The 9,412-nt window shown below is 59.3% G+C and overlaps 1 protein-coding gene across 1 annotated transcript in view; it reads right to left on the bottom strand.

The window, feature by feature from the left end:
* Positions 1-285: 285 nt before the first annotated feature.
* The window catches only part of EPHA8 (EPH receptor A8), a 35,543-nt gene continuing 26,416 nt past the window's right edge, over positions 286-9,412 (bottom strand). The window contains exons 8-17 of the mRNA XM_086365060.1: positions 8,286-8,379; positions 6,832-6,899; positions 5,776-5,940; positions 5,392-5,577; positions 5,015-5,076; positions 4,243-4,452; positions 3,110-3,259; positions 2,832-3,022; positions 2,390-2,563; positions 286-2,257 (exon numbers count right to left, since the gene is read on the bottom strand). Of these exons, the coding sequence (XP_086221186.1) occupies positions 2,143-2,257; positions 2,390-2,563; positions 2,832-3,022; positions 3,110-3,259; positions 4,243-4,452; positions 5,015-5,076; positions 5,392-5,577; positions 5,776-5,940; positions 6,832-6,899; positions 8,286-8,379 (1,415 nt within the window). The 3' untranslated portion in view covers positions 286-2,142. The remainder of the gene's footprint in view (positions 2,258-2,389; positions 2,564-2,831; positions 3,023-3,109; positions 3,260-4,242; positions 4,453-5,014; positions 5,077-5,391; positions 5,578-5,775; positions 5,941-6,831; positions 6,900-8,285; positions 8,380-9,412) is intronic.

Here is a 9,412-nt window from a genome sequence, read left to right as displayed (position 1 = left end):
TTAGGGATGCTTCCTAGCAGAGGATGCGCTTCGGAGTTGGACAAACCTGGGTTTCAATTCAGACTCCCATAAACTTGACTTTAGGCAAGTTGACTTCTGTATAACTCAGCCTCCTCTAATAACAAAATGCGCACATGAATCCTACCTCCTAGGATAGATGAAGACCAGAGAGGGGGGGAAATGTATGGGATTCGTGCAGTAGGTGCACAGCATAAGGCTGCTCCTTCCTTCCCAGGAGAGGTCAGAGTTGTGGGGATGGAAAGAAACGGGAGACACAGGCAAAGATGAGGCAGAATTTATTCTCCTTGTGGGCGAGTACAAGGTTCAGGATGAAGCCCACAGAGAGGCAGGTCCCTGGGGTGCCCCATGCTATGGGCAGGGGCCACACTTTTCCAAGTGCCAGGCCCACTGTGTGCCCCCGGCCATGAGGATCCAGAGTCCAGGAACTGGGCGAGAGTGGGATGGTGGGAGGAAGACAGGGTCCTCCCCGGATCGTGTCCTGACCACGTTTCCGACTTCCATAGGAAGGAAGAACAGCTCGGCGATATAGTAATATAATATATAGAGGTGTAGAGAGCTGGCCGCGGCACCTGGGCGGGGCTGAGGCTCCCCAAATTATTGCAGGAGGGAGAGGGGGCTCAGTGCTGGCGTCTCCGCGGGACAGCTGTGCTGGCTACGGGGAGGGCTGGGCGGGGTGGGGGGCGCTGGGCTCGTCCCTCCCTGGGGGCTGGCAGGGCTCACCGAGTATCCTGCTTGGTGGGGTTCCGTGGGCCCTGCCAGCTTCCCCTGGGATGGGGCTTTCTCACCCTGGGTGTTTTTATTTTATGTGCTTTGAAGACCATTTTTGCATTGTCAGGAGTGAGGAAAAAAAATATTCTGACATGGTAGAAAAAAGATATTTACATACCCTGGTGGGCCGCAAGGGGGAAGGTCAACTGAGTCGGTGGGGGCGGGGGGGTGCGGTGGGGGCTTCCCAAGTCCCTCCCACCCACATCCGTCTGTGTGGGAGGATTTGGGGGAAAGAGCCCCTGGCTGAGGCGCAGCTCTGAAACTCTGAAGCTGCCGTGTGACCTTGGACAAGGCACACACTCCCTTGGTCTGCCCAGGAGGTGAAGGAGGGGTGGACTTGGGGCTGAAAAACTAGGATCTTATGGTCCTTGATCCTAGGCATGGGGCCGGGGGGCGGGGCTGGGGGAGCGCAGGCCAGGGCTGGGCAGTGACGTTGGCAGAGGCCCTTCCAAGTGAGAAGCCCTGGGCTGTGGAGGGGTACCAAAGACTAGGGGGAAGGTGGTGGCCCCTGGTCCCTGGCCAGGTAGTCAAGTTCAGCTGAGGGCATTGCGTGTGCGCCCTGGTGATGCCTGCACAGAAAGGGGCCAGGGAGGCTGGCCGGGAACCCTGTTTTCCTGTTGAAGCAGTGATGGGAGCCAGGTGGGGGAAGCAGGTGACCCCCGCCCCTACCAGCTAGAGGGAGGGCTCAGACCTGAGATAGAGCCGGGGGTGGGCCCACCCGGGCGGAGAACTAGGGTGGGCCTGGTGCTGGTGAGGTTTGGAAGTAGCCCCTAGCTCCAGCCTCCAGGTGTGCGGGAGGGGCTGAGCCTCTCCCCAGACCCTGTGGGTGCTGGGACCCGGGCCCACATTCGAGGGGCAGTGTCACACCGAGCTCCTCGCTCACACATCCTCACGCTTGTGACACGCTATCCACAGTCACACACACACGCGCCCCCAGCCTTAACGAATAAGCACAGTCACCAGAACTTGCACACATCCATGGGGGACCTGAAAGATGGGCACACACACACACACACACACATGATCACACATGTTCACCAGGGCTCCCACGACCTCGTGAGACGGTGAGTGCGCGCACACACACACTTGCACGCACACGGAGGCAGGTGAGCGACATCTCAGGGGCCTTGACGCTCCAGCTTCTGGGAAAGAGAAGGCCCTCTGCCCTCTGCTGGGCGCCAAATCCCCTTCCCAGGTGGCCTGACCCCGGATAAGTCCGGGTCTTGTGGCGGCATCCTCGGTCTCCCTGGCACCTGAGCGGAAGGCAGCTGAGGCGGAAGGGCAGAGGCCTGGGACCGCCCACCTCGCGAGTCCTCCGACGGCGGCAGACGGGGCCCCGGGACTGAGTTTAGGTCAGAGGTGCCGGCGGGGCCCCTGGGTGCTGGTCAGCTGGGCCCTCATGGTCTGGATGCTGCCCAGGATCTTCTTCTGGTGGCCCATGAGGGTGATGCCCAGGGCACGCACGTCCCTGGAAAGGAAGGCGGTGCTGACCTGGGAGGCTGGGACCCTTCCTGGGAGCTGCCGTGCTCAGCGGCTCTGCCTCTGACCCCGCCCCCTGCCCTCTGCCCTCCTCCGGTCCCAGTAGGCCCACCACACTCACTGAGCGTTCATACGGAGCACCATGCCCAGGGAGGAGTAACCCCCGGCAGCGAAGTGGTCCCGGTAGCGGCCCATGCGGATGGAGTCCAGCCAGTCTCCCACGGTGAGGCCCCCGCTGCCACCCCCGCCCCCTCGGAGGTCAAAGCAGCTCCGGGCAAAGGCGGGGGGCGGACACCTGAGGCACAGGGGCCCTAGGTAAGGCTTCTGCCAGAGACACTGGCAGACTGGAGACACTGGCACCCGCCACCGTCAGGTTCGGCAGCAGCTAAGGGGTTTACCAGGGCTTGGAAGGAGAGGGGTGAACAGGAGTCAGGGGCCCAGACTGGGTCTGGTCCAGGGGTCCAGGCTGAGCGGTCCCGAGGCCTGGACGAAGCCGGGGCCTTGTTCAGGGCAAGCGGGGAGGGCAGCCGGGCTTGGGCGGGGCTGGGGTGGGTGCCAGGCACCTGTGCACGGTGGCTGTGGCCCTGAGACTCTCAGGGCTGTGGATGAGAGAATCCAGGACACTGACGATCTGTGAGAAGCGAGGCCGCTGGGCGCGGTCTTTGTGCCAGCAGTCAAGCATGAGCTGGTGTAGCGCGTGGGGGCAGCCCATGGGCGCAGGCAGGCGGTAGCCCTCCTCCACGGAGCTGATGACCTGCGGGGGAACACGGCGCTGGGCTGGAGCGGCCCTCTTGCCCCCAGGCCCCAGAACGCCACTGCCCAGCCAGGCTCCGGCACTCACGTCCCGGTTGGTCATGTTCCAGTAGGGCCGCTCCCCGTAGGCCAGCACCTCCCACATGACCACCCCGAAACTCCACACGTCGCTGGCCGAGGAGAAGGTCCGGAAGGCGATGGCCTCGGGGGCCGTCCAGCGAATGGGGATCTTGCCTCCCTGTGACGGACACACGCGTGTTGAGAACACCTCCCCAGCCTGACCGGGAGCTGAGAGCAGGGGTCCGGGCTGGGAAACTTGCAGGCTGGTTGGAGAGACACGGCCTCCATGACCTTCCACGATCACCTGTTCTGATGCGGGGGGGACCTGCACACGGAGCAGGAGTGGAGACTGAACGAGAGACAGTGGGTGGTGGGCTCAGCACCCAGGAGATGGTCAGTAAGAGCTGGTCAACAGGTTGCCTCAACAGGTTGAGGCAAAGAACTGACTCATAGGAAAAGAACCTGATGCTGGGAAAGACTGAAGGCGGGAGGAGAAGGGGACAACAGGAGGAGATGGTTGGATGGCATCACCGACTCGATGGACACGAGTTTGAGTAAACTCTGGGAGTTGGTGATACACAGGGAGGCCTGGTGTGCTGCAGTCCATGGGGTCACAAAGAGTCGGACGCGACTGAGTGACTGAACTGAACTGAACTGAACTGATGCCTGAACAAGTATGAAGCTCAGACAACATGGTCTAGCAGGTTTCCAGCTCCCCTTATCCCCCTTCCTTTTTTTGGTTACAAAATCCTTTCTCTAAGTGAAACCTCAGTAGGTGAGACCCTAAGGGCCTCTGATTGATTGACCCTCTGATTGAGGCAGACCTCTGCACTTAAGGCCCCTTTCAAGAAGGGCCTTTCAAGAAGCCCAAATCCCCATAGAATACATTGTGAAAATGCTGGGGGGTTTTAGCCAAACTTTAGAGACAGATGCAGAGTAGATGTGTAATTCAGAGAGAAGCCAACTCTCCCCAAATCTCCCGGTGAGGGGCCGTGGGGACCAGCCCTGGTGTCTCCCCAGTGGCACAAAGGTGGGAAAGCTTGCACCCATTTGACAGAGGGGCAAACAGAGGTGCAGAGAAGAGACAGGACTTGCCCCAGGCTGGAGGCAACCCTGAAATTTCCAACCTCCCTAACGACACGCGGGGCGTGGGCTACGCACCGTGGTGGTATAGGCAGCATCAGGGTCGTCCTCCAGCACCCGGGAGAGCCCGAAGTCAGACACCTTGCAGACCAGGTTGCCATCAACCAGGACGTTGCGAGCGGCCAGATCACGGTGGACATAGCCCAAGTCTGAGAGGTAGCGCATGCCGGCGCCCACGCCTCTGAGCATGCCCACCAGCTGCACGATGGTGAACTGGCCGTCGTGCATCTGCAGAGGGATGCGGCGCGGGCTTCAGGAAGGCTCCTTGAAGTTCACAAAGGGCCTCCCTGCTTAGGAAGCATGCTAGTGTCGAAGGTTTGTTCTCACGTCTCGTTTACCCTCACTGCAACCCTGAGAGGTAGGTAGGTAGGTGGGGTGTGAAGACTGGTCATCCACTTTGCCCAAGGGGAGAGGGAGACCCAGAGAGGTGTGGCCCTGTCTCTGACCACCCAACAGACACATGGCCCGGCAAAGGCTGGGAATCTCGGGGTTTCTGGCCCGAACCTCATGCCTCCCAGCTGGGTGGGGCCCTGGGAACCCACAGAGCCACCGCTCTTAGCCTGTGTGCAGGAGAGGGCGGCAGGACCCACAGCAGAGGGGCTTTCATGTGATGGGGGCTGAAAGGCACTTGGATGGACTGACCTGCTCCACGCCTAGCTCCCCCTTCCCCAAGTCTGTTAGGTCTAAGCTCTGGGGACGAGGGGGTATTTGGAGGCCTCACACGATCTCCCATCACCCAGACTGAACTTCCCTCTCCCGGCCCATGTGGAAAACAGAGTGGGGCACGCACCCTCAGGAATGCATCCAGAGACCCGTTCTCCATGTACTCAGTCACGATCATTGCCAGACGGCCTGGGGGGTGGGGCAGGGTGTAACAGGGAGGAAGTGGTTCTTGGTAGGGGATCAGGGCTGCAGGGCCGTGACCCCATGAACATGCCACCCCCCGCCCCACTATGAGCTGCCAGGAGCTGGGCCAGCACCATGGGGCCCAGGGAACGTAGGGTTTCCACTAGGGTCCTGGGCTCTGGGTTCCCTTCCCTGCCAAGTCATCCAGGGACCTGAACCAGGGGGACAGGGCAGGGCAGGGTGGTAGATGGATGGACCCAGAGCCCTGACCCCAGCAGGAGGGGCTCTGAAGGCTGAGGCTGTTTTCCGCCTGGCACCTACCGCGGGTGACGACACCTTCAAGGCGGATGATATTGGGGTGGTCAAACTGACCCATGATGGACGCCTCACTCAGAAAGTCCCGCCGCTGTCTCTCCGTGTAGCCGGCTTTGAGGGCCTTGATGGCCACGGGCACGTCCCGCTGCCCCGGCATCCGCAGCCGCCCATAGCAGACTTCCCCGGACTCGCCTGTGGACCCAAGCAGGGCAGGCAGGGGGCAGACGGTGGGACCTTCCCCTCCTCCACCTGAACTCTGCACTTGACCCATCTTGCACACCCACGTGCCTGGCCATGCCTGGCATCTTGGCGCCCTGCTCCCTCTGCCCGGCGTGCCCTTCTCCCAGGCACCTCCAGGACGTCCCCACATGCCCAAGCCCTGCAGCTCACCAGAGCCGATGATTTTCTCGATGTGGATCCGAGACGCCTCGATCTCTCGGGTGAAACCACGGCCCGTCCGGCCCGGCTCCTCGTAGGTGTGGGGTTCTGTATAGAACTTGGGCTCTGGAATCTTCCCTGGAGGGTGGTGCAGGGGCAGGAAGACCGGTGGAGGTGCTGAGGGGCCAGGAGAGAAGGGACATCACTGGGGTCCCTGAGGACGTTCCCTCCCAGCCCTTCCCTGAGTCTGGGAAGGGTCTGAGGGTGGGGTGAGAAGCGTCTTCAGGAATCTCAGGATGTGGGGGGCAAACAGCAGGCATCTAGTAAGTGCTTGCCAAGTGAAAACGGGGTCTCTATGGAATGGCTCTGAGATCTCTAGGGGATCTGGGGATTTCTAGTGCATTCTGTATGTCCGACATATTTCTGGGCTCACTTTCAGGGTCCTTAAGATCCTTTTCAATTGGTCAAACTAACCCAAGGTCCTTATGAAGATCTTTCTCATTCCTAGGGTAGGAGTGTGACCGAGTGGTTTCACCACAGTACTGACTTAGGTAGATGGAAAGTGGTTCTCTAAAAGACTGGGTTAAGAAGGATTCTGAGACCACATTCAGGCTCCATGGGAATCAGAACCATGATTGATTCTACCATGGGCAAAGAAGTGGAGTGTTGAGGTAGGTATCTTCATATTTGCCTTGTTTTCTGAGGTCTCTGCAGGATCCTGAAAAAGTTCTCTGTAGCAAGGGTTCTTGTCCACGAGTATATGACCAACCCCCCGCCCCCGCCAAAAAAAAAAAAAAAACCTGTGTGTGAACATGTGTGTGAGTGCAGAAATCTGTGCAGTTCTCTGAGAAGATCTCTAGAATCCTCTGCAAACGCAACAAAGTGGAACCGCAGCATGCCCCTGGGGGCTGGGGGCTGGGGGCTGTGGAACATGCTGCTGTCTCTCTCTCCCGGCCTCTAGTCTCTTCTGCGAGCACTTTTTCCCTTCCCTCCTTTTCTCAGCCCCAGCCCAGCACTCCTGCTCTGATCCCCCCTCTCCCCTCTGGACCCTGGGGCTCCTGCACTCACCCTGCCCGTTCTGATAATGCATCTTCTCCTCGTCCGAGTGCTGGAAGGCCTTGCTGTAGCCGCAATGCCTGTGGAGGAGGACGGTCCTCAGCTTCAGCCCTGACCCCCATCAGCGACACGTGCGAATTCCCCCTTTCTTTCCCTCATCCCCTTTCAAGTCAGCTCCGGCCACCCCAGCCACTGCCCTTGGGACATCCTTGACATTCACAAACACGGCATGGGACTTCGCTGGTGGTCCAGGGGTTATGAATCAGCCTTGGAACACAGGGGACTCGGGTTCAATCCCTGATCAGGGAACTGAAGTCCCACATGCTGCAGAGCACCTAAGCCCATATGCCACAACTAGAGAGTCTGTGCACCGCAACGCAAGATCCCGCATGCCTCAACTAAACCCAACGCAGCCAAATAAATAAACATTTTAAAAATACTTCGTAAAAAAACACTGTATAGTTTACACAGTTGAGTCCACTCAGCCTTCGCGGCAAAATCTATGGTATTCCTGGCTCAATTTTACACAAAAGCACTCCCGGCAGAGGGTCTGGGAGACGAGGCTTCTGATGCCAACTCTGCCATGTGACCTCAGCAAGCCCCTTCCCTCCCCTGGGCCTCAGTTTCTCCGTCTATGGATGATCTTTCCAATTCTCGCTGAGCAGGATCCGAAGCCCACCCCGCCTCCCTCTGGAACCGAGTGGAGAGTGACTAAGAGCCTGGTCTTCAGTTTTCTAACAGATCTGTGTTCTGACACCTATTTAGCTGAAGTGGCCTCACCTCGCTGATCCCCCGTTTACTCCCTGCAGAACGAGGTCAGAATCTATACATCCCTGGGGCACCGTTAGGATTGAATGAGATGGAGGGGGTCACGCTGCAGGGAGACCCAGTGGGACTGGCTGGTGGGCGGACATAGCATGAGGGAACGAGAACCAAGGATAATGGCTAGGTTTGGGGCTTGTCACGCCACGAACAGTGGTGCCACATTCTGAGACTGGGCTTGGGGAGGGGCTGGTCTGGGGGTGCTGTGTGTCCAAAACACATTTGAGTAGAGGTGGGAGCGGGCAGCTGGACCTCAGGGGAGAGGCCTGTGCGGATGCCACGCTTGGGGGGATGTCAGCGTGAAGGTGGAATTCAAAGCCGCGGACCCTGATAAGGTCACTGAGGAAAGGTGCAGGGTAAGCGGGTGAGAGAGGAGGATCTGGATGGGCCGGGGCCCTCCAGCTTTTGGAAGCTGGTTAAAGAGCTGGAGATGCAGAAAGACAAGGCTGGACAGGTGGATGGAAAACAGGAGGTGGGCCTGAGCATGGAAGGCGGGAGGGAAAAGTGTGCCAGGAAGGAGGAAAAGAACAGGTCTATCCGTAAGGGAGGCCCGCCCCAAGCACAAAGCGTCACTGGCTCGGCGGGGGCTGGAGATAGGCGGAGACACAGGAGCTCAGGGTGGCCGGGGGCCCAGGACCACCCACCTCTTCTTGCAAATGAGCAGGAGGAGAAGCACAACCAGGCCAGTGATGAGGGTCAAGCAGATCCAGACGATGGTCCGGGTGTCATAGCGGGGCCCTGCGTGGGGAAACCAGGGTCGTGGGGGCGGTGTTGCCTAACGTCTTACCCCTGGCCTCAGACGTCTGGCAGCCTTCCTGGGGCCCAGTGGCAGCCTCCTCAGCTCTGAGAGTCGGGGCACAGGTTGCACCTCCCTCTGCCCCGACCCTCCCCTCTACAACCTGCCGCTTCAATATCCTGCTTCCCAACCTGGTGCCACCACTTCCTGGGACGGTGCGACCCGGGCAGAGTCACTAGACTTCTGAGCCTCAGCTTTCTCACCGATGAGTCCAAAACCACCTGCCCTGCCTATTACTGTAAATGACGAAGCTGGGTGTACAATGCATTCTGGCCAATTAACCCACAGCTTCTCCAGGGAGATCCCAGCATTACTGTGAGTTGTCAGACCGGAAAACTGAGGCCCAGAGAACTCAAGGAACTTGCTCAAGGACACACAGCATGGAGTCAGGCAGGATTCCTGCTTGGACGGTGCCAACGTGGTGTCAAACCTAAAAGCACTTGAGACACACAAGTTCCAGGGCATGCCAGGCAAGCGGCAGGGCGTCAACTCAGCCTTGGAAACCCGCTGTCCTAACACTGCCCCCTGGAGGGTGCTGAGCACAGGAGAAGACCCCAGTTGGCTGGAGATGTGGGGGGGGTGGGGGGGGTGGGGGGGGAGGGTGGTGAGCAGAAGATTCCCAGGCTTGAATGTGCGCTGGAATCACCCTAAGGGTTTTGATCCAACCAAAATTTCTGGGGATCCAGTCCCAGGGTTTCTGATTGCAAAGATGTGGGGTGGGGCCTGAGGATGAGCATTTCTGACACTTCCCAGGGGCTGCGGTGACTGCGGGTCCTGGACAATGCTGTGGGAATCGCTGTTCTGGAGGCGGGGGGTGGAGGGGGAACGATACTGGGGAAGGAGCACAGAGCCTGTCCCCAGGCTGATCAGATTCAAGTCTTGCTCTGCTGGGTCACCTTGGGTAATCTGTTTGACTGCTCTGACGCTCATGTTCCTCGCCTGAAAAATGGGGAGGTGGACACTGCCAACTCCCTA

The sequence above is a fragment of the Bos grunniens genome, chromosome 2 (genome assembly GCF_055505025.1).
Source record: "Bos grunniens cultivar Pamir isolate PY7600 chromosome 2, Bosgru_T2T1.0, whole genome shotgun sequence".
Lineage (NCBI taxonomy): Eukaryota > Metazoa > Chordata > Mammalia > Artiodactyla > Bovidae > Bos > Bos grunniens.
Note: the sequence above shows the minus strand (reverse complement) of the source record. Positions and strands in the feature narration are given on the sequence as shown.